The sequence below is a fragment of the Musa acuminata genome, chromosome BXJ1-5, assembly GCF_036884655.1.
Source record: "Musa acuminata AAA Group cultivar baxijiao chromosome BXJ1-5, Cavendish_Baxijiao_AAA, whole genome shotgun sequence".
NCBI classification, from domain to species: domain Eukaryota; kingdom Viridiplantae; phylum Streptophyta; class Magnoliopsida; order Zingiberales; family Musaceae; genus Musa; species Musa acuminata.
Window position 1 is genome coordinate 8382195 of NC_088331.1, and position 24028 is coordinate 8406222.

The following is a 24028-nucleotide window of genomic DNA, read 5'->3' on the forward strand; positions in this document are numbered from 1 at the left end:
ACCAAGTAGGAACGACATAATTATTTACTTGCTTCATGATTCTTTCTTAACAAAGGCAACTGCCAGATCAAGATAAAATGGAAAAAGAATCGAAAGATGGACAGTATCACACTCAAATGTATAAGAGAAACCAATTGAAAGACATACAAGTATCGATGTATCCTATCAAGCTAATTGAACATTGACAAAGAGCAACTCAACCTGTTATTCTCTTCTTTTTCCTGCAATTCTTTAAACTGGTTTCTTCTCTACTGCAAGCTCCCACCGGCAAAGGAATATTGGCTTGATGATCCCGAGCTCATAGCAATGCCACGATGTTGTTCTCTCTGAGAGATCCCACCCCCCATGCTCCTTGTTGTGCTACCAACCCCAAGGAAGTCCCTGGTGAGCCCGTCGGAACTCGGAAGGTTATACTTGGGCTCATCAATGTTGTTTACGTTGAAAGTGCCAACTCCTGTGTTCTCTTGTCCATGGTGCCCGCCGGTAGTGGTGCAACCGCCCTCGAATGTTGCCATCCCTGCGGAGCTGCCCACTAGATCAATGCCTCCTCTTGCAAGTGAGTTCATTAGGTACTGGAAATGAGTGTCGTTTTCCATTTGAGGTCCAAATCCATCAATGCCACTACCGTGGCTGCCGCTGAAGCAGGCAAGGAAAGAAGAACCCCTGCTGGATGTCGCACCAAGTTGAGCTGCCCTTTGAAGCAATGCGGTGGCGGACAGCTGCTGGGGAAGCATTACTGGTTCATTATTCATCAAGGTGCTGTAGCGAGAAATTATGCCTCCTTCCATCTGTTCATCCACAAGGTTTCCGGCAAAGCACGCAGTTGGCTCATTGATTCTATTAGAATCGTAAATCTGATCCGCGATGTGGTTCCTGCATATGGTGCTGTTGTTGGAGAAGAAGCTGTGGTTGAAGAGATCGGCGGATGCTGCAGCAGCAGAGGCCGAGGTAGAGGCAGCCGCATTGCCTAGGAGCTCAGGAAGCTGCATTAGGCCGTGGGAGGTCTTGCACTGAGGTAAGGAGTGGTGCGACTGGGTGCCCTCACTGATGCCTTTGTCCGAGCTTCCGTCGAGGTGAAACGTGGAGGAGGATGGAGGGGACCGAGGAACTCCAGAGGTCAAAGGTTTTGGTGGAGAGATGATGTGTTGGCCATGCAATGAGGTGGTGTGCGAGCTCACTCGAGGAAGGCTCAAAAACATGTTGCTGTTTCCATATATGTGGCTGCCGCCGAGAGTGTGGAGGCCGGACGGGAGCCTCCCATTCTCGTGCGCTAGTGCTTCGCAGAAGGCCCGGTGGGTGATGAAACTGTCACGCCTGCGTTAACAAGTTAGAAGAAGAGATCAATGCAAGATGCTGAATACTTTTGGTTCATGGCAGACAGGAGTTCACTGAATTGAAAGATTTACTGAACTTTGTATGTTTTGTGGCCAACTTGTATGTTAGGGAAGCTTAACTCTTCAGCTGGGAGAATGGATCGACCCAAGAAAGCAAAAGATTAAGAGAGAGAAGAAACCGTGTCTTTGAAAAAGCCGAATGCTATGACAGAGGAATTCTTTCAGGGAACTTGAAGCTCACTATCATGTATGAGTTCCGATTCCTATGGACTGTTCATACTGGCCACGAAAGAGCATTTTGCCAAAACCACGAAAGCCACTCACCCACAATTCTAGTACTCTAATTGAATGCACAACATCCTCCCAGCGTTGTTTTCACACCAAAAAGTGGAAGACGAACAAATTACAGTCATTAAGCCCCACATTTAACTCATCGGCTGTTCATCCAGAAATATTCAGGTTCACCTGAATGAAGTCTAATGTAACTCTCACTTCCAATAAATGATGTGAGAGAGATGGGAAGGACTGTAGTATCTGACGGAAAGTAACCCTAACTTTCATCATTCACAAGAACATTTTGAACTACCCAACTATGGCCAACAAAACTAGAGAATAAAAAACCTGCAAGCTACTGTATGGAATCATGTGAACAGGAGAGAGAATAAAAGGAGAACAATGGCTCCCAGGGAGAAAGAACGGAGAACTTTTCTGGAGATGAAAACTCCATGACCTTTTACAGTTCCACAGACCAATTCACGTGAGGGCAGGAGCAATTCCTTACAGGCGTTTCCCAACACGTAGCCTCCTCATCCGCCCTCTTTCCTTGTGGAATCCAACCGTGAGTGAGAGCCTAAAGAATCCTACGCCCTCAACAACACAACAAACCTTCCGACAAAAAATGAAAGCTCATGACGAAGAGCATCCAATGGTCACCAAAACAAAGATGAGCTCTGTCCATGTCGACGGCAGAAACCTATGATGATATAGTTTGAATGATGTTCTCATGATGAGTCCATGCAACATATGACATGATATTGTGGAAATGGATGTCTGATGGAATGAGATGCATGGATTTGTGCTCCAGTACCAGCCACTAACCTCGAGAAGAGGGTGCCGCAGTCGCAGCGGTACTCCCGAGTGCCGCAGATCTTGGAATGGGCCTTCCAGTCCGACTGGACGGCGTAGCGCTTGGAGCACTTGTCGCAGTTCCACTTCTTCTCGCCATGCTTTCGGCAGAAGTGCTTCTTGATGCCAGTGAGGTCGCCGAGGGCGCGCGAGGGGTCGTGGTGGGGGCAAGTCGGCTCCGGACACAGGTACACCCGGCGGCGAACCTCCTTGGGGTCCTTCTGGCGGAGCTTCCATGGCAGGTTGTGTCCGCGGCGGTGCAGCTGCAGGTTCTGCTCCCGCTGGAACCCCTTGTTGCAGACTTCACAGACGAAGCGGTTCGTCGCCATCAGCGTCCTCGGCGACAGCGCGATCACCTCCGCATTAGGATCTGTGTATTTGGTTATGGTGAGATTGCAGATGAAGAAAGATATAACATAGTCATTGAGAGAAAACATAATGTACATTTGATTTTGAGATAATGAGAGAGGAATTGTTCATAATGCAAAGAACATTAGGAACAGATATTAAACACAAGAAACAAGAAGATAATATATGATGAAAGCCCCCAATTAGATGACCTAAGACAAAAGATCTTTTACAAGTAGATGGACAATAGCAGCGAGAGGAATTGGAATCCCGAGTTACAGATGAACCAAACCTAGAATACCGAATTAGGGTTTTGCAGGATCATAAGAACAAAAGTCGAAAGGGTTTGGCCCATCAATGCTAACGGAAGCATCCTAACAACGATCTTCGTGCATCATCACTATGCATGATTTGTGCTATAAGGTACTTGCATGGATTTCCTGGAAGGTTCCTTCTCTTCTTCACTGGAGCTGCAGTCGATGGTGCCGGCACCGAAGAAGATTGTTGTTGTTGCATCGCCTGCATGCGATGCTCATCCTCTCTGGCTTCGAAGAAGGACATGGGTCGCGAAGCTGATGCCATCTCAGGTCTTATGTCGAGATAGAACAAAAACCACAATAGCAACTGCAACAAGACTCCCTTATTCTGCTGATGCTGCTCCTCTTCTTCTTCTTCTTCTTCTTCTCGCTCACTTCCAGATCAACAAGAGAATAAAGGACCCAAAAATTTCAGGACAAAGATATTGATCTGAAGCGCCGAGCACACTGCCCTCACAAGAACCTGCAAATCTGTGTTCCTGAGTTAGAATAAAAGAACAAAAAGAGCTGGAAATCAGAACAAACAGTTGCACTCAATAGAACAAAGATAAAAAGTTAGGGTGTTACAACAAAAAGAAGGAAAAGATCAATCCACTTCAAGTACCTTCTTCTGCTCCTCCTCTATGTACTACTGTTAGTTGTGTGCAGATGGTGGGAGGCTAATGGTTGTTGCGCGATATCTTTCAATTCCTCGTCACCCTTTTCCTTCTCCCTTTCTTCCTCTCTGCTGCAGTGTCTTATTTTCTCCCTCTTTTTATTCCTCAATCCTTTGCGCTATGGAGAATGAATGCCTACAAAAAGTTCACTGTGAAAGAGAAAAAAAGATAGGTAGAGAGAGAGAGAGAGGCTGAGTGTTGTACAGCGGGTGGGGGGTCCAACGCACGCAAAGCGTGTCTTTTTGTGGTCATAAGAAATGGGTCCACCGACTGCAGTCCGCAGGCCACCTTTCACCCATTTTGGGACGAAGACCAACCCTAATAATCAATTTCACGCATAATTGCGAAATTTTAGAGAGAATCAATTATATTATGTTTTCTCTTCGGAGGCTACGATATCATACATCCAGTTTTGTTTTACCTTTTGGATGTGACTTATTAATTTTTCTTTCGATTTAGAGCTATCGGTGATCACAGTCGCATGATAATCACTATCGGATAGAATGTTGATAGATGGAATATTCTGACAATCAATTGATCATCACAGGGGCATTGGTGTAGAAAATGAAAGTCCAGTCAAACCCTATAGGGTAACAGCATAAAGGTAGCTACAACTTATCGACCCCTTGGATGACAATAGAAGTCATTTGGGCTGACCTTATCAATCTCTATCGATAGCGATCTATGGGCGACTGTTCAAGTCTACCCTCCTTAGGTTGGCCCATGTGAACGAAATGTTAGAGGGAAAGCGTTACGATCGTTACTAAGGGGTTGAGTCGAGAGATTCCTCAAACATTGATCTTTGTGTAAAAACTCACCGATGAGCCAAAATCCACCTCGACCTAGCCTCAGGCCTGTCTCAAATACTCAAACTTTACCCAAAAGATCATCTCAGTATCACCTCACATTTCTCGAGGCCTGATTAAGGTTTTTCGGATGTTCTTGTGCCTATAGGTCTAGATCAAACCAGACCGACCCACGATCGACAATACGCGCCCCATAATAAATCTCAAAACATATGTCATGTAAAGTTTGATTTTAGGTAAAATGATAATAATTATAACCCTTAATCTAAATCAATATTTCATCATTAGTTTTATTTATTTGGATTAGATATTTTGACCCAAACTCATCAAATTTTTGAAAAATGCTTCACAGTAAACTCACGACTAAGATAGCGACAATTCCGACACGTATCTCCCTTTTGATTGTTGTGAAGTCTCCATCGGTGAGCTGACTTGTGAGTCAACTAAGGATGCCAAGTACCCTTTTTACTTATGCATTTAATTGCCCCTTAGAGGAATCTTCTTTTGCTCGATTTTCCTGTGAATTAAGACAGTAAAATGATCGGAAACCTAAATGTGGGCTAGACAAGATTTGACTAGCTAGCAAGATAGAAAACGATGCAAGACTTGTTGATTCTTTGCACAGGGAGTAGAACAAAACCTATTGCAATAGAAGTATACCTCCAAATGAAATATGAAGACACAAGAACTTATACAATATGGTTTTAGATTAAGAAGAAAGCAAGATGGAAAACAAGATGAGAAACATATAGAATAGAAACTTGCAACCCTCTTCGGAGTATCTAATGTCTAACTTAATTTTTGTACTCCATCTCTTTAATCAGTTAGTGTTAAAACGATTAGTAAATTTGGTTCTTTGTCATTTTCATCTGTCCTAATGCACAAATCATACAAAAAAAATTTGACCACCGTGATGAATGAAGTTCGACATGCTAATTAATTTCTTTCGCTGTAACATAAATTATCCTTAAAATCATATCTTAATTTGATTAATATGCTATATAATTCATGCTGATTCTCTTAAGGTGGAACCATTAGTGCTGAATTTTATTGGATGGATCCTAATAAGATCTCACATTGGAGCATAAAACATGAGGTTTCGGAAAGTTATCGAGGTTTCGGAGCATAGAACACCATGGCTCACAAATTCCTCCTACATGTTGAAGGTGCAGTGGATAAACATGTCAATCATTTTCGGCCGACAAGATTTCGTTGGTCGCAAGTAAATGAAAGATTGGAGTGATTGAAATTAAAAGAAAGAGAAATTACAAGTGCATAAACTTATCAGTGGCCATCTGTGACCCTACCAACTTCTCAATCATATGAAAGCATTGGAGATTCAAATGCCTACAAACTAAGCCATACCTCTTTTTCCACTCTACCGTATGGATGGCAGCTATTCCTACTCAATTTTTGGTACACTTCCCTCGAATAATTCTAATTTACTCCCACTTGTCGTTGTGCACATCTATAATGAAAGCTAGTTGGGGACTACCAATGAAAGATAGTGTGATCCAAGCCAACGCCAACCTAAAACATCAGCTAGATTTGATGAAATCAAGTAAACAAATTAAACTTGCCCGTCACGATAGTCTAATTTAATGCTAATAATTAGCTAGAACATAGTCTAATATATAGGTTCCAAGGCGCATATCTATGACTATTGGGCAGGCATAATTGTTTTCCAAACATCGATCGACCAAAATAACGAATCCACAAGACATTCATTCGAATGGAGATCTCAAGGGGACTAAGTGACAGATTTGTTTTGCACAGTTCATATATATAAATGTAATCCTCTTGTAGTTTAGGGAGACAGATTTTGACATAGCCATAGTACTTCCCTCGGCCTAAGATTCTCTACTTCTTTGTCTTCCTGATAGGTCTTCCACCAAGAACAAAGGTATATGCTACCGATGTATGAACAAGATGTAGATTTCGAGCAGTTTCATAGTCCCATTTTCCCATTAAGAAGAAGGAAATAAAAGAGTTGATGTTGCAGGACATATGTGAACGACAAAAGGTTACTTGGAATGAAGAGTAAATTGCTGAAGGGCTCCTGTTGTGCTTGGAACAGCTAACTCCTTGTTGATCATGCTAAATCTTCACATCTTTCAGAGACCAAAGATCAAAAAACTATGTGCTGCCAGGTGTTGATGCTCACACACAGCTTTAATGAAGTCAACAAGCCCTACTAAATTGGACAGTGGATGCAGATTAAAGGTATAATATTCTTCTCCACCTACTTTGCATTCTGCACCAGTGGGCTCCTATCAGATGTCACCACCACAACTCATCTCCTAGATTGAATTGTTGGTACATAGTATCTTTTTTTTACATCAATGGATATATAATTGACTCCAGTAGACCATGAAAGAGATTCCCTTTGCAAGATTGTGAATGCCAACTTGTCTGGTCCCATGCATTTGTCGAAAGACGTGTAAAAGGAACAATAGAGAATGGACAGCAAGTGACATACCAGCTGATAGGAGACAAGATTCTAAACAGGAAATTTATAGTTCTAATGTTTATTCGCATTCTTGATTCCATAATCAATGCCTTAATGCTCCTAATTGATCTAAATTAGGTTATTATTTCTAGTATTTTCAAACAATGGCTTGCTCGAGTAGCTAAGGTCGCATGTCAAGCTTACATACACTATGCATCACCGTGGTTATTTTTCTGCTAGCAAATTGATTAATGAAAGGTTGCTTACGTGAGCTGTGATATCATAATCTTTCCAAAAGCATTTTTCAGGAAGAGGGAAAAGAGGAAAAAATACAATAAAAGTATTCTTATCTATTATTTGCACATCGGATCCGTATAAAGAAATCGGATCAATACTATGCCATTGAACACTTTAATGATTTGATGTATTCGGAGATGATTGTACACGATGATGAGTGTCCGTCCCAACACGGAGGAAACGATTGGTTGGTGTGCAGATGGTGTCACCACGGAACGTCCTTTTCTTCTGTGTGTTGTGGTCCAACTCCTATTCTCTTCGGCCGTCGACAAAATACATTTCCTCTTTTTCGATCCCTCCTCACATGTAAATATTTTTTGATATTATTTTCTATTCATGTGTGACTTAGTTATTTCTATGTTATCAGTAAGAATAGGTGGTGCAGTCCATTCTATTTGTATCGTAAATTTGACTTTGGTTATCAAGTTCGTGTTAGAATCTTGACTCTAATATAATGTTAGAAATCTATTAATGATGAGTGAGTTAGACTATTCAGAATCATGAGCTACACTTGAGGAACAGTTAGATTTAGCCGCCTCCGATTCCTCTGTGGACTTTGGATCCTCCATGGCAGTCGTCTCCTAATGCAGATGTGTTCGACAGCCCTCTGCAGTACCATGCAGACCCAAACTTGCAGTGACTATTAGTCTAACTTGTCTTACAGCTTTGGTGTGGGAGACAAAGATCCGGACATCACGTAGAACCGTGATGCATGTCTTGTGTGGTAAGATAAATCCTTTCTTTACCTTTACACTAAATGTTAGGACGAGGACTGTTAACTTTCTGGATTGCGAAGAAGTCAACATGGAATGGCTTTCTTGGAGGTATTAGCACGCACAGGTAATAATACTATTACCACTTCAGAAGCTCTGACGAGCGACACCCTTCCACAGCTGCGTACCACCGAGCAGCCAAGAACAGTAGTACGACATTATTGCCCGTAAGTTGCATCAATCCTCTGTTATGATTCATCTGCACTTCCATGATCCATAACATTGAGTTGAATATTCTTTAAAGAAGTTTTAAATGGCTTTTCAAGCTCCTGATAGCTTTGAATGCCTTTGGTGGTAACAAGTATATTCCTCAGCAGACATCTGCTCCATCACTGGGATGTATGTTTGACATTAGAGATGGCAGGAACTCAAAGATAGATACAGGAGGATAAATGAATCTGTCAGGACAACAAAAGCCTCTTCCGATGCTTTAAGATCAGATGAGGAATGGTAAGAGATAAATGGTGCTGAGACCCAAGCGGAGAGTTCACGGGTCTGTAATCGGCAGAAGGGCCTACAGCAGTACTGTTTACGCAGAAGAAAGATTCCCACTATTATGTGAGAGAGCGACTTTGAGTAGAACACAGGGGTATGTACCCTCTTGATAGGACGCAGACATGTGCTTCCAGAAACACACCTATCATCCATCAATGTCATGATACAATCAACCTAACATTCTTTTCTTCTTTTCTATCAATCTTTTTCTATGAATCTATTTTATCCTGCATATTTGCATGCATCCATGCCTTCTAATGTATTTCAGGCACTGATAGTAAATGCTTGAGCTGTGTTTAGCAGTCACTAAACTCTCAGGCATGATAATCTCTAGGAAAGAAGGCTTAAGAACAAATAGCCCTTTGGAGCAGATTCTTTTCGTTTTCTTAATTTTCGCTGCTATGCTAACGCATCTTCTAATAAATTTGGCTGTGATTGGTAGGTGGACAAATCAGCTGCAGAACATGGATTCATGAGTGTACTTTATTCTTCTCCTTCTCAATGTAACTTGTGGATTTTAAGGTGGATAGATTATAGATAGCCTACTCTTACTGAAACCTGCAGGCTTGAGATCAATCTTTCTAATGGTAAGCCTACAAGAGAAGATTAAGCTTTTGCAAGCACTCTTAACTTTGCCAATTGTTTTCTACAGGATAAGATTCACAGTATATATCGATTTGTATATGCAGCACACTTTCTACTCTTCCTTAATGACAAATATGTGTCGATATATATATAGAGATGCTTCGGAAGCTTTAGGCAATCATATCGATTTGTATTGCTTTCCTTGCTGTGTTTGAGATCTTTTCTGTATCTTTGTTTTTGCATGTTTTCTCCCGGTTGTTTAGAATAATGGATTCTTCCTCATGTCGTCATTCTCTTTCTTCTCACTTATCATACTTCAGTGAGGCGTCAAAGGGCCAACAGAGGACATTTCTCCACTCTGGAAATTGAAGATCGCATTGGCCCTGCAGTAGTACCAGTAAGGAAACTTCATCCAACAGGAGCAAGTCACCAGGATACCATCATCATACGTCTTGTCTCCATTACTATACTATGAAGGAGGACACGAATCCAACTATCGTTCAGTTAGTGTGTATGAGAGAGAGGGAGAGAACAAGGAGATCGCAATCTAACATGTCTAGTTCAGATGTGTTACATGACAATGTCACCCAGCTGAACCACTGTGGGTTTAGGGATTTGGAGGGCCGGCCACTATAGAACATGAGCTCAGTGACTAACCTGTTGGGCTTTCTCGATGTGAGCTGCAGTTCCATATTGTTTATTCAATCTTTTGTATATATATATATATATACAAAAGCCACTCAGCAATACCAGAGTGGCTTGATGAGTCTTCAGCTTAAGAACCTACATCAGCAGAACGATTCATTTCTCAAATGAAATCATGTAATTTTGCTGATAAAGCATGCCAGTATACACACATGTGAGCAAACAAATAAAAGGCTGGCAGAACTTGCAAAATAGGATCCCACATAATTATCATAAGCATATGATGAATCAACTTGCTGAAACTGGATTTATACTGAGGTTTCCTTTGCAAATAATAAATCAGATATATAGATAGTTCATTGAGCTATTCCAGGCAACAACATAGAAATATTCTAACCAAGGCATCAGCAATTCCAAGTAGAACACAGTCTGGTTGATGCACCACCAAAACATTGTATCTGCTCTGACAAGAACAATTCATTCGATGACTGGCAATGCCTTCTTCTCCGTATGAAATATAGTAAGCTTTCTCTACAATCCCCAGATATATATTTGCCTACAAAGTCTTATCCTCCTTCGAGACGAAGCTTTTCCGAAACCCGTTCATATGAACTTGAAGCCCTGCATCCCTTAAAGCATTCAAAGCTGACTCGTGCAGCCGTGCATCCAAACCAGTCCCTGCCAACTCCATGTCCTGCAGCAGCTTAATCAACTCATCCAACCTACTTCCCTTTGAGAAGACTCCCACCATTATCCCAGCCATGGCTCTGTCCACCTTCCCACCATTCCCCTTAAACTCTTCGAAGAAGTCGATGCACTCATCGATTCTTCTGGCTTTGCTGTAGGCACTAATGATGCTTGTGTAGCTGACCTTGTCGGGTGCTATCTGCCTGCGTTTCATCTCCTGCCAGAGCTTCTCCACCTGCCTCAAGTTCATCAGTCTACCATGGATGTCTAGGAGAGAGTTGTAGACCCATACGTTTGGCTTGCAACCCTTCTCCTTCATCTTAGCGAGAAGCCTCATGGCATCCTTCACCTTGCCCATCTTCCCGTACATGGAGATCATGTTAGAGTAAGCAACAACACATTTGTCGAAACCTTTGTCTATCATTTCCGCAAAGGTAGACTCGGCCATCCGGGGGAGCCCCAGGCGGCAATAGACATTGATGATTGAAGCATATGTTACTTGTCCTGGTTGACACCCTTCGGACAACAGTTGCCCGTAAGCCGCCACTGCAGATCTGAGTCCTCTCTTTCTCGCGAAGCCATTGATGATAGTGCAGAGTACGCAGTCCGATACCCTGATTTCCATCTTCCTCATGGCCTGCACAACCGCAAGGGTCTTCTCCAGCTGCCCCACGTCCACAAACATCAGAACCAGTTTCATGAGCATGGCGTTGTCTCTCACCATGCCCTTGGCTAGTGCTTCTTGGAAGAGATCCTCCACTATCTCTGCTTCTCTAATCCCTGCAAAGGAACTCATCAGTGAAGCATAGATGGCAGTGTTTGGAGACAGTCCCTTTGCTTCCATCTCCCTGAAGTATCTGAGAGCTTCGAAGGCTCTTCCTGACCTCCCCAGCGAATCACACAAGATCGAGTATATCTCGGCAGACTCGGACGAAGCTTTCGACTCTTTGGACTCGTATTCAAGAAACAGAGCAATCACCTTCTCTGTCTCCCCCAGCTCTCGATATGCTTCGAGGATCCACCGGTAGCAGCTGGTATTAGGGGAAAGCCCGGCGGCCGTCATCCGCTCGTAAGCCGAAACCGTGCAGTTGTACATGTGGAGCTGGTTGTAGCCACACATTGCTGCACTGAAAGCAGAGATGGCGGCCTCACTCCCTTTCTTGGATTCAAGAACTCCGAGCAATGCCTCCGCGAGCTTGAACTTTCTTGCTCTGATGCAGCTACCGATCAACCTAGCGCATGTAAATCGATCCGGAACCACACCAAAGAACCTGAGATCGTCGACCAGGGCCGAGATGGAGCTCCACTGCTTGGATTTGACCAAACTCCTAATGAGAAGCTTCAGGGTCCGTCGATCCGGCCGGAAAACCGGCAGCTCTTTCGCCTTCTGGTAATACTCAAACGCAACAGCCTCGGTCTGCAGATTTCTGCACACGCCCTGGATGAATTCATTCGTGATCTCGGTGCCCGCAGCAGGAGAGGCTTGCAGGGGGACAGAAGGGAGTGGGATGGCGTGGAGATCACTCGAGGCATCGTCGAGGAGAGGAGGGCTGGATTTTGAGAAGTTGAATACTACAAATCTCTGTTTCCTGAAACGGAAGAAGAAGGTGGAGGAGCAGAGTTGGGCAGGGGAGAAGCTTTTAGGAGGAGGAATTGGAGCGAGAGGCCATTGGAGCACCATTTGGCCATTAGAAATCGTGTAGGGAGAGCTTATCTGCGCTCATAAATACCTTATCCTCTACTGGATGTTGTGGAGTATCAAGTGAGCGAATAGTAGAGGGTCACGTGGAAGCTGCAGGGACCGGTAAGATTCTGCCAGATATAGTGTTCGTCGCACGGGCACGGAACTGGCTTTACTTTACTTGCACATGTGGAGCACAGGAACCCGAAGCAATGTGCTCTAAGCCACTGATGACGCATTCTGCCCGACTTAATCACCCCTGAAAGGCCATCGTGGGTGATCTAAGCACAACATCGGCGTCGAAGCTCATCGACCCCAAAAACAGGAACTACATGGCATCGGACGGAGGCGGCTACTGCGAGGAATTCATGTACACGGTGACGGACGAGCTCGTCTCGATCGCGACGGTCGTTTCGCTTTGCAGAGAAGTCGATGAGCGGGTCGAGGAGGCGGAGCTGAGCATAGGGGTAGAGGAGGTGAGTCGTGTTCTTCTCTCTTCCTCTGCCCTTCGTGCGGATGCTGTTCTAAGGTTTTCTGTTGTCGCAGGCTCTCGCCTTGCTTAACGCGTCGCTGACCTCTAAAACGGCGCTCGCGGATGCCTTCTTGTCGAGGATTAGCGACGCAATGGCTGAGACGTGACAGTATCAATGCTTTTTGTATTTTATGTGATAAAATTTATGGTCCAACAAATGACAAGAACATAACATTGAGAAGAAACTTCATACTAGAAAATTGTCAGCATGGTAGAGAAGACAGAACAGTGACATGAAAGAGAAAACACACACAGCAGACCCATATTGAACTTGGTAAACAAAAAATCCTTCTTTCCTCCTCCTCAAGATGATTGATGATTCTAAACAAAATACCACAAAGTAAGTTCATAAGGAACTGTATACTTACACACCCCTGTGCAGTGAATCTCAACAGAGAACAAAGTAGATAACAAAAAGTCAAACTTCCTTCACCATGTACAGCATCAGTTGTATATAAGTTATGAGAATTCCACAAGAAAAAAAAACCACCTCCTTTTTTATCATCTCTGTCATGTTTAGTAAGTATGAAGTCAATTAGAGGTAGTACCAAATACTCTTCTTTAAGGTATAAGAGGTTGCTAGTTGTATCATGTTTCCTGTTTGCTCATATACTAGAGGAAGTAAAAGAGGAAATGATTCAGACAAAGCTTTATTTTGTGAATTCGAAGTATTCTCCCTTAAAATTTATAATAAATAAAAATAAGATAAACCAAATCTAACAGTCAGTCGAGTGCGGCACACACCTTCAGCCAAATCTTATACACTATGAATTGGTTTTACCAAGAAATGGGCATACTTGGTGGGGTTTAACTCTATTAACTGCTTGCTAGATAAGTCCATGCCTTGAACATATTCTCAAGTGCAGAAGTGCACAAATTCAACTACTGATCACACAAAGTAGGGTAGTGAGACCTAATAGTGCCAGCAATGGTGCTGGTAGAAGTAATGCTGAGAGACAACAGCTGAAGTCAGTGTTGTATAACAGGGGCTTCACATATTCACGGATCACAAGTTCATGGACAAGCTACTGTACTGGCATATACTTCATCACAAGTATATGATGAAGTAGAAGAAAAGTCCCACTCTTATGACACTAAGTAATATCATCAACCTAGATGTTAAAGTTATTCAAATATGTTCTCCATCATATGAGATGATCAAATGAAACTAACAAATACGAAGATATATGTTAAATATAATGTACAAGCACCACCAGTACTTAATCTTACATATAAATTGTTAATTTTGAGAAAATTATCTATATGATTTCGAGTAACAACACACTGAGTAGTTCCAGGTTTGGTTCAGACTCTATTTTTCAAAAAAAATATAGACTATAATAAGAATATAAATCATGAATATCTGTTGACTAAGACACAAAAGAAATATATCAGTTTTATTATCTGATATTGGCGAAGAACTTCTCTCCCTCCCTATCAACTATTGCACACTATCTGCAGAAGAAGAAGAATTTCCACTCTTTTAATGTCCCAAAATTCCTAAATATAGCAGCACATCAGAAATATTCCAAAGCTCTAGACCTAATATCTCTAAGTGTGAGGTCTACTGCACAAATTATGACCTAATTATTTCTCATCAATCCCTCTTCACTCTCTATATGCAGCTAACTAACTGCTGAAAACAAATTAAAAAGATTGATATAATCACACTCCTAGAAAACCACAGAAAAATAAGAGGGCAATGTAGCTCTGCCACTGAACATAAAAATCTAGAAAGGTGGCTGAATTTATTCAGATAATGCTACGTCGTTCAAACACATCCTTTATACACTTTGATTGTCAAATCTTTGACAAACATTTCACCTTAAGCAATCAACTGGAGTTTTAACAGGCTTACATGCTATTACTTGTTAAAACAAATCATGTCTTTCTTATCGTCTCTGTTGAGTCACCTGTAGTGCCAACCACTACCTCAAGGTAATTATGCACCTTTAGAAATCACCGTACACAAACAAGCATTTCCATAAACCGTTAACTACAACGATGTTAGTCCAAACAATCTGAAAATGAAGACTCTTGTAGCTTGATAACCAAATTCCATATGCACTGAAAGAACAGATGAACCCCAATCAATTCCTACATGCACTTGGTGCAGAAAGATTCTTCCCTACATGCAAGAAAAAAGAGCGTACCAAGCCAAAAATTAAGCAATATTTCAAATTGTATCCTCTTAACTTTTTCGTATAAACATGAGTTGTCATAGAAGTTGTCAAACCCTACCAATTACCACATGCACTTGATGCAGAAATGTTGTTCCCTAAATTCAAGAAAGAAAAGAGTACAAAGCCAAAAATTATCCAATAGCTAAAATTGTATTGACCAACTTTTCATCCAGAACCTTAGGAGTTATAGCAGTTGTGAAACAGAGGAAGTAACCCTGAACCATTCAAGTCCTCAAGCAAGAGACGCTTACCTCTGCAATTATTCTAGACTTTCATCTCTACTGGCAAATAAAAGCGGGCAATTTAGGCCTTCGAATCTAAGAATCTCCTGTGCTGAACAGGTTCATCCTCGATAGCGGTGTCTGCAAGTATGCATTCACCTCAAACTTCCTCGGCGAAAGCTCATGGTACTTGGAGAACTTCTCTCTCGCCTGCTTGTTTTTACCCAACAAGCTATAGATCACTCCCTGGCAGAAATAAGGCCTGTAATCCTTGGGATCCTCCTGCGCCAGGCCTTCGTAGCTCGACAGCGCTTCATCTACGTTTTTTTGCAAGAACTGTATCTGGGCCATGATTAGCCGCACGTCCCTTGCCGCCTTCTCCTTCTGCTCGGCCTTTGCGAGCTCCAGAGCCTGTTCCAGTCGCCGGATCACGGCGTCCCCTTCACCGCACCGGTCCATGAGGACGGCGTTGTCGAAGAGAGCCTCGAAGGAGAGGGGGTCAACAGCGAGGATCTCCTCGTAGAGGCGGCGGGACTCGGAGGCCTCGCCCATCTCGTTGAGAAGCCGCGCGGCCAGGAACTTCCACTCGGTCTCGGCGGGCTGAGCGGCAATAAGCCGCTGGAGGATGGCAAGGCCCTCGGTGTCGTCCCCAGCTTCAAGCTTTTGATAGAGCAGGGAGCGGAGTGCGTCGACGCCGTCGGAGCTGGAATCGAGGAATCGGGAGAGGACCGAGGGGTCGGATTCACCCTCGGCGACCGGGAACGCGGCGGGGTCGGCGCGGGCGATCGGCGGGCGAATGCTAGCGGAGACGAGGGCGGCGGTGGCAGTGGCGAGGAGGACGGCGCCGGAGACGGCGGCACGGACGGGTCCAGAGAGCGGAGCGAGGGGGTTCGACCCGGAGGACGAAGCCTTCGCCACGGGAACCCTGGAAACCCTGGTTTTGGCGAAGCGGAGGAGTTTGGGAGAAAAGGACGATCGCGTCAGGAAGGGAGGAAGAGGAGAGAGGAGGGCTCGGCCGCCATGGACGGGGGCGGAGACGACGAGGGAATCCATGGCACAGTGTCGCTTTGTTTTGGGTTTGGGTGGGCTTTTGTTGTCCAAGGGTTTTGGTGCACGAGAGACGATAAGTCCGAAGAATAAAGGAAAGATGAGGGCGTATTTTAGGTAAGAAAAGTCAAAATTTTGACCACGTGATAGCCACCGCAGCGGCCAAAATAGATAGAAACTTATTTCTTTTCTTTAAAGAAAAAAATATTTCAAAATTCTATAAAACAACTCTCTTCGAAGCACAAAATAGATAAAAACTCAAAGATGTCAATTTCCATTCTAGATATGATCTAATTTGAAATACCTGACGCAAGATGCTAAGAAGTGGAGATTGCTTTCCATCCCACATGATTTAGGAGGAATCAGAAAATGTGTTTCTCCACATCTAGAACATCCAGCATCACTTTTGATGCATCAAACGACTAGAAACCTTTGAACCATCCTCACTTTTAGACACACAAATTCTGTCTCAGTTGATAAGATGCATCAAATGTCTAGAAATCCGACATAAATGTTGCATTTTAGCAAATAGAATTTTCAGATCTAAACCTCTATTGGATAATATGCAGCATTGAAAGGATAAAAAGTAAAGACATAAAGAATGATGTTATGATTTCAATTTAACAACACAGCAAGAAGATTACCAAGCTTTACAACATCACTGAACCTAGAGAAAAAGAATTATTCATAGAAGCTTGAATTGTTTGCTTCAAACAAGTTTGCACTAGGAGCACCAACTCCAGCAAGAAAATGAAGAAGGAATTCGACCAGTTCTTCTAATGTAGTCGGCTTGCTGAGCAATTCTTGCAGCTTGTTGATTTCTTTTGGCTTCCGCTGTGGCACGCTTTTCCTCGGCTTTGTGTCTTACAGCTGCTAGCTGGTTCATCAACTTCTCATGGGCAGATGCCCTCATTCTTTCAACCTCCACCTGCAAATCGATGTGCAGCACCGTGTCACAAAACTTCGATCACAGATAAATGGAAACCGGCAATAGTCCCAAAGCAAATGCAGTAAACATGGGTTTTCCTGAATAAGCAATGTATGTGTTATGCTTAGTTCATCTTGATATAAGTTTCAAGTGATGGAGAAAGACTTGAAGAAATGCTGAGTGCCAGGACAGAATTGAAGCAATGCAAGTGCCACTCCAGCAATTGTAATGGTTCGAAGCTTGTGCTTCATTTAACATGATGGGAATGATTGCAACTTTCTTCATACCATGTCAGTTTAGTGAAATTCAATGATTTTGCACTCTAGGTCAACAACTTAATACTCATCCAAAAAATATAGTATGGTTTGGCAAATCAAAAAATAAAATTTCCATTTATCACTGTTGAGGCAACTTTATCAACTTGAAACCGAGCAAGTTCAAAACAAAGTAAATGGCATATTGGCCATTCAAAGAACTCACGAGAAAATTGATCAGTGTTGCTACAAAACGAAATTTAATTACTTGTTTATACATGAATACAAAGTGCTTATCCGAGAACATTTGGATGCAGGTGCTGATTTTGTTCGCTTACCAGCATATATACAGAATGCAGATCACTTGAATTAAGCTTAAAAAATGATTTAATGGCAACAATTTTCTATAAGAACATATTTTAGATCTCCCATGAGATATTTTGGCATGTGAAAATTTACATGGAAGTTTGAATTATGTCCAAAGGCTAACGAGTGTTAAACTTAACCATGGAGTTGGGACAACATGGTTAATCTTAGAGACTTGAGTTTCAACCTATAAATACTATATATTGCTTGTCGTATCTTTACCAAATATGTGTTGGATGCAATACTATTAAGATACTTGGAAAATGTTTGATACTTCCATCCACAAAGTATCCAATTTTTAGTCACTTGTTATAAAGATTGAAAACCATATCATACCTCAATCTTCCTCATTTCGGCTTCAATTGTTGCTTTTTGATGATTTTCCCATGCTTGGATTTTGATCTCTTCTCGTCTAAACCTGAGGAATTAATTGTCTTTTATAATGTAAAATTTATGAAAGTAACTATGGAAACAAATATCAATGATCAGCCAGTTTCCTTAGAGACTAGAGGAGAGAAATCCTAAGGAGAAACATGAGTATATTTGAACAATACTACCTAGCAAGATACTTGGCCTTTTCTGCTTCTTCCCAGGCTGTTGCACGAGCTTCAACAACCCTTATGGCTGGCTGGTCTTTTGAGACATTCTTAGTTGAATTAGATGCATTGATTTCCTCCTCATCCTTGCTGGCCCATGCAGTTATGTTCGTTTTACCCAATTGCTGGCCTAGAACCAGTATTTCCCTTCTAGTTTCCCTTTGTAGTTCCTTTTCAGATGATTTCTTTTTGTTAAAATCCTCATGACAATCAGCTGAGTCAGTCTGGGTTGAAACTGGAACTGTTCTTTGTGGAGTTGGTGGCCGGGACGTAGTTGGGCTGCAAATTGGTGAAGTTGCCCCCACGGGAGTTCCTGTCCGAGAAGGTTCTTGACTTGCAATAGGAGTCATTTCTGTGCCCATATCTCTCATGGACACGGACCTAACAGTTGGTGCAGGCATCACAAATGATGTAGCACTCTGAAGAGATGTTGATGAATCATGCCAACTAAGATTGACTGCAGAAAGTTCAAAATAAAATGAATATTGTTATATGTAGAATGGATCAATGAATACAATGAACAAGTACTGAGATAAAAATTCCAAACATACACTAGCAATCACCTGAATCATACAAGAATATTTACGTACTACTATCAACATAAAGATCTCTCGAGTTTAAAAGTGAAAGCAACTTCATTTCTAAAAATTCACAACTTCAAACTAATCTACTATCAAGAATATATGTCACTGAGTTTGGATGACATTTATCACTTTACTGGACTCATTTTTGCCATGTCATTATGGAGATAAAAAATGAAGTAATTTGGATCACAAAACAAACAAGCTACATATGGTCTTGAGCATACCAAGCATAACATGAAGATAAGTATGAGGTATTAAATCCTGCAAATAATTTATGTTATCTAGTCAACCAATGTTAGTGTTTTCTATATTTTGCACTACACAAATGATCCTTGAGTTTTTGGTGCACTATGTGTCAATCATATAATCTGCTGTTAGAGATGCCTGATATAGAATAACCTGATCAACCAACAAGGATTATGGCTACTAGAGTTGTATAAAAGGTTTTAGGCCAGGGCACATGTTATAAAATGGATTGCGTGAGACCTCATTAATTATATGACTACAAATGCATAATTTTAATTAAAGCAAGAGTTTAATGTTATAAGAAGACATGGAAATTTGGTAGAAGACCGGGTCAAAAAAACAAAACATGTTTCATAATGTGACAAGGTATAAATCTAGGCTGGAAAACCATAGTTGTGATTTCCATGGCACTGCCAGAGACTAAATCTTGAAAACTACTCATAAAACTGCTCCTGGTCCCACCAATGCAGGGCTTAGGGACAGTCAATTAATCAGCCTTACCCTAGCAAGCAGAGAGACTATTGCCACGGCTCGAACCATTGTCACCTAGATCATAAGAGAACAACATACCGTGACAAGAAGGTTCACCCTCTACCAACAATCAACAATCAAAATTAGAATAAGGAGAAAGAAAACATGAATACAAAAACAGCTTAATTTCTTTTGGATATTAAAGTTCATTAAAAAAAAGTTTAAAAGGATGATGGAGTTGTAAGTTGGGGTCATTTGTAAAATGCTGAGATGGTTAAGTAGCATTTGGAGAAAAACTAAACGACATATTACATTACCTTGTAAAATGCACTAGCATTAAGTTTCTTACAAAGGTGTTTAAAATGTTTGGATGAGTACTCATATAAGTTTGGATGTGTTTGATGAAAAAAACATAGCACACTACCTTGGAAGAGATTTTAGTTAAAGTTGGAGGTTCCATAAGGGGAAGACCATAGTGCTACTTTTCTTCCCAATCGACAAGTCCAAATTATTTTCTCTATTGAGATATTTGAGTTGGTGCAATGTTGCACAAGTGATATGTCTCATGTTTGAGTCCACGTGTCTGTACGCTATTTGATATAATGAAAATTTCTTCAATTTTATTTTAGACAAGTCTGGATTGCCCTAAATCAGCCAAAATCGGCAGAGTTCAGATCAAGTCTACTTAATTCCAAATGTGTCAATTTCCTGCATCAGCAACCATCCCAGGTTGACACGGGTGCTGTGCAATAGTGCTGGATCTGAGCACATTATATCTCACTACATGCTAAATTAAGTATATGGCAAGATACTGAAAAAGAAAAAAATAAAGAAGCAAAATTGTATATATGATCGTAAAGAACAACGGTAGGACTACAACAAAATCCATGGTGATGGTAGTGTGTAAAAAACCAGTGCTAGCAATGGCTAGGGTATTATCATGGGGCTACCAAAGCGAATTCTGAAACGACAGATTTTTTTTATATTGATTTGATTGCAAATCAATAAAAATATCTAAGAAGTGACAGATTCTTGGCTGTCAAGGAACAAAAATAATACGGAGGCATATAAAAGCAAGGTTGTAGAATTATTGAGTTAACAGCGACAGATAATTGTGCTAAAGAAGTCTACTTGAGTTAACACTGTTGAATTCCGCCCTGGTATCTGTTAGAACTAGATCAACAAAAAAACGTAATGACGCAGCATTTGACAACTTAAAATTTCCAAAGATGACAAACTTGCAAGTGTTGTTGGCTGATAGTTCTTCACTAGGACATAAAAGAGGTACTGTGGTTGGTGTTATAAAACCAAAGTCATAGAGAATGCAATCGATATCACTGAAACACTGAAAGCATGTTATAACCCAGAAATGCCAAATGCAGTAGTTCTTTGTCTAATTTTGTAACAAATCCTTTTTTTCAACCTTGTTTCGTTCGTTCCCTAGGCAGAGAATTTCTGAGTTGCTTATTGATTTGCAATCAAAATGACAATGCCTGCAAACCATTATGCGGATGAATTGGCAACTACTTCATGTTGTAAATGTTCCCAATTATGATACAATGTAACAAGAAAATGAGGAGGAAAAGATCATAAAAGACAGTATAAACCTAATAAAGAACCTATCAATTACTATGAAGCATAAGGTGCAGAGTCGAGAAGATCAACTAGAAGGCAACAAAAGATCGAATAGATCAAGATTACCAGCAGAATCAACCACTGAATTCTCTACAGCAACTCCAAGCTTCATCCCTGAATCCGGAACAGGACAAGGCTCGGCCAGCCAATTCACACTCTTAATCTCACCGACTTTCTTGCTTGCTTGGCACCCGTCCACCCTCTTGGTGTCTACTTCCTCCACATCCAAGACAACCTTCGCCGCTGCTTGTCGGTTCATGTGTCCCGCCAGACTACCCTTCTTCGGCTGCCCTCCGCCGGCCTTACTTCCCCCTCGGTTAGTTGTCGGGCTGGCAATCCACTTCTGTGCATCGTCCCATTTCGATGGCGCCGGCTTCGAGAACGGTGGCACGAACGCTGCTGCGGCGGTCAACCGGTGCGCCGGCGTTCGCTCCGCCTTCTGGAACTCGAAGCCAGATGACGCGCTCTCCGATTCGTAGGAATCCTCTTCCTGACACTTAACCCTCGGTTCCCCCATCGCGTGATCCCTCGATCTGTGGCCACTCGCCATCTCCGTTGACGTGGAGCACTCTACATCCTTGCAGCTATCCACGGCACTGGCCCCTGCAAGATTTCGCCAAGGTATCCCTTCAATTAAAGCGTAAAAATCTCACCTTTTTTTCATCCAAGACAAGAAAGGAGAAATCTTTACTTCTGTCATCGAACTCCGAGGGTTCAGATCTCAGTGAAGTCTTCGTTTCGAGCTGCTCCTTTTCCTTTCTCCTCCTCTCCGCTCCAAGCAGCATCGCCCGCAGCTTCTTAGGGGAGAATCCACCGCCCTAAACGGCAAAACACCAGATTTAACCCAAAAATCCGACTGAAATCATAAGAACACCCCATCAAAGTCTCCAAGAAACGATCTTAAAGGTAAACTCCATCTCTGGTCTTTTCAAACTCGAATCATTGCAACAAAAGGCATCGAATCGGAGCCGAAGCAAGCACATCCGGACGAAAAGTTTTGCAGCGAAATCAATGCGATGAGGGACCCATGCAGGAGGTTTGATTTGCGAATCTCGGATACCAGTCCTTGAGCTCAGAGAAATAGAGAGGGAGACCAGAGACTAGAGATTACCTGGGGGGACAAAGGCTTGTGGATGCGCTCGTAGTCCATGGGAAGGAATCGGAGCTGAGATCGGGACTGGAATCAGAAATGAGGAGGGGGAGCGACGAAAGGAAGAAGACGGATGTGTGTGGGCAGTGTGTTTTACAGGTGAATCAGAAGTAACACATCGTAAACAAGTGGATTCGGTTGAGGGGACCAATCACCATTGGATTTGGGAGTTGGAAGTTGCTGCTGTGAATGCTGCTCCAGTTTGAGACAGAGAGATGTCCTATGAAGTGTCTCTTCTCCCTTGAAGAAGAAGGTTCACGTGAAAGCACAGCTTGCTTTTGTACAGCAATTCCTTTTGTGTCTTTTTATCATCGTCTGCATATTGTGCTACTCACATTGAACTCATATGACTTCAAGATCATGTTCGAGTAATCTACTGTTGATTCTCTTGGAGAACATAGTTGGTGTTAGCAAGAGATTTACAGAAACCAACATCATATGCTACATTGGATATGTTTACGATTCAATGAATCTTCTTCTTCTACAAAAGGGAACTCTCATGAACATCGAAGTCGTCTGATGTCACCTTTACTTAAGTCTCTTTGTAACCGTTCTCATTAACATTCATAATTGATAATAAATTCCTTAATTTATTATACTTTAAATATTTTTATATTTTTTTATTATAAATAAAACTATTATTATTAAATATTTTATTTAATATCATTAAAATTTTTAATTATGATCCAAACGTTATAAATTTGAATTAATTCTTGAACGTTATAAGTTGGTAATAATAAATATTCTTGATGGGATAACATCTATATAAACGAGGATTTTGATCCATGGTCTTAACATCACTTTGAAGTCAAAAGGATTTCCTAAACCATCTAAAGTGAGAGTTCTGAGCTGAGAGGTGCCAAAGTTCAAGAAGAAACCATTGTAGAAATTCTTGACAACAACAAAGTTGAAGGTACGATATTTCATTTCAGCATTAGTTTACTTGTGTTTCTATTATAATGATTTAGAAACATATATTTGGTATCAAAAGAAATCTAACAGTTGGTATCAGAGCCAATCTGACCTCTGTTTTGATACGAAAGAGTTTTCAATTTTTATACCATGAATATGACTTTATTTTTGTTTCCTTTGAAACTTCTTGATATATTTCATGTTAAAAATCATGAAGATATAATATTTTTAATATTTTTCAATCAATAAAATGCTCATATATACATATTTGGTTATATTAATTCATGCTTATGAGTCAATTTTATATGTTCAAAATATCTAGTGATCCATATAATCCTAATTAATTAAGAATTAGCCATAGCATCCTTAATTAATTAAAATTATATATAAAGTTAAAATAAGGATCATATAAGTAATTAGATATTTACTGATTATATTTTATATAATAATTATTATCCCATAGGATCTTTTATTATATTCAATATAATTAATCAGGATAAAATATCAAATTATTTTCATAATTTACCCACAGGTATTATGAATTGAAATACAATTTGATAGTTTTATCATAAAATTCATTTGAATCTATTTGAATTAAGAATTTAGCTCACGGGCAATTTTTATGTCATGAGATTCATCTTTTTGTATGTTTCACATTGGTAAAACATGTAATTTAAACTATTAAGCCTCAAATTTTGATATAAA

The 24028-nt window shown here is 41.3% G+C and overlaps 4 protein-coding genes across 6 annotated transcripts; all 4 read right to left on the reverse strand.

The window, feature by feature from the left end:
* Positions 1 to 46: 46 nt before the first annotated feature.
* On the reverse strand, positions 47 to 3889 carry LOC135673574 (zinc finger protein GAI-ASSOCIATED FACTOR 1-like). Of its 3 annotated transcripts, none has more exons than XM_065182630.1 (4): positions 3729 to 3889; positions 3239 to 3587; positions 2433 to 2829; positions 47 to 1314 (listed from the first exon to the last, which is right to left on the reverse strand). In XM_065182630.1, exons 2-4 carry the CDS (start codon positions 3387 to 3389, stop codon positions 249 to 251), a joined length of 1614 nt encoding a protein of 537 aa, XP_065038702.1. In that variant the 5' UTR covers positions 3390 to 3587; positions 3729 to 3889; the 3' UTR covers positions 47 to 248. The 3 variants fall into 3 exon arrangements, with proteins under 3 accessions (XP_065038702.1, XP_065038700.1, XP_065038701.1); XM_065182628.1 differs by having other exon boundaries at positions 3239 to 3595; XM_065182629.1 differs by having other exon boundaries at positions 3239 to 3603.
* A 6225-nt stretch (positions 3890 to 10114) lies between these two features.
* LOC135673575 (pentatricopeptide repeat-containing protein At5g13770, chloroplastic-like) lies at positions 10115 to 12799 on the reverse strand. Its single transcript, XM_065182631.1, has one exon. The coding sequence runs from the start codon at positions 12196 to 12198 to the stop codon at positions 10387 to 10389; it is 1812 nt and encodes a 603-aa protein (XP_065038703.1). The 5' UTR covers positions 12199 to 12799; the 3' UTR covers positions 10115 to 10386.
* Positions 12800 to 14991: 2192 nt separating this feature from the next.
* LOC135673576 (protein SLOW GREEN 1, chloroplastic-like) lies at positions 14992 to 16252 on the reverse strand. Its single transcript, XM_065182632.1, has one exon. It carries the CDS (start codon positions 16185 to 16187, stop codon positions 15231 to 15233), a length of 957 nt encoding a protein of 318 aa, XP_065038704.1. The 5' UTR covers positions 16188 to 16252; the 3' UTR covers positions 14992 to 15230.
* Positions 16253 to 16752: 500 nt separating this feature from the next.
* On the reverse strand, positions 16753 to 22801 carry LOC103984523 (remorin 4.1). Its single transcript, XM_065182634.1, has 6 exons — positions 22373 to 22801; positions 21953 to 22079; positions 21328 to 21864; positions 18287 to 18782; positions 18066 to 18147; positions 16753 to 17109 (listed from the first exon to the last, which is right to left on the reverse strand). The coding sequence occupies exons 1-6, from the start codon at positions 22409 to 22411 to the stop codon at positions 16906 to 16908; spliced, it is 1485 nt and encodes a 494-aa protein (XP_065038706.1). The 5' UTR covers positions 22412 to 22801; the 3' UTR covers positions 16753 to 16905.
* Between the last annotated feature and the right edge of the window lie 1227 nt (positions 22802 to 24028).

What these genes read in the sequence shown, in the direction of transcription:
- LOC135673574 (XM_065182630.1), bottom strand. Translation starts at nt 3,389, where the DNA reads ATGGCATCAGCTTCGCGACCCATGTCCTTCTTCGAAGCCAGAGAGGAT. An exon ending in GAACCTTCCAGGAAATCCAT is followed by an intron (nt 2,830 to 3,238) that starts GCAAGTACCTTA and finishes CCAAATACACAG; the next exon opens with ATCCTAATGCGGAGGTGATC. An exon ending in TGCGGCACCCTCTTCTCGAG is followed by an intron (nt 1,315 to 2,432) that starts GTTAGTGGCTGG and finishes TTGTTAACGCAG; the next exon opens with GCGTGACAGTTTCATCACCC.
- LOC135673576 (XM_065182632.1), bottom strand. Translation starts at nt 16,187, where the DNA reads ATGGATTCCCTCGTCGTCTCCGCCCCCGTCCATGGCGGCCGAGCCCTC.
- LOC135673575 (XM_065182631.1), bottom strand. Translation starts at nt 12,198, where the DNA reads ATGGTGCTCCAATGGCCTCTCGCTCCAATTCCTCCTCCTAAAAGCTTC.
- LOC103984523 (XM_065182634.1), bottom strand. Translation starts at nt 22,411, where the DNA reads ATGGACTACGAGCGCATCCACAAGCCTTTGTCCCCCCAG. An exon ending in CTCGGAGTTCGATGACAGAA is followed by an intron (nt 21,865 to 21,952) that starts GTAAAGATTTCT and finishes GAAATCTTGCAG; the next exon opens with GGGCCAGTGCCGTGGATAGC. An exon ending in TTCAGTGGTTGATTCTGCTG is followed by an intron (nt 18,783 to 21,327) that starts GTAATCTTGATC and finishes AACTTTCTGCAG; the next exon opens with TCAATCTTAGTTGGCATGAT.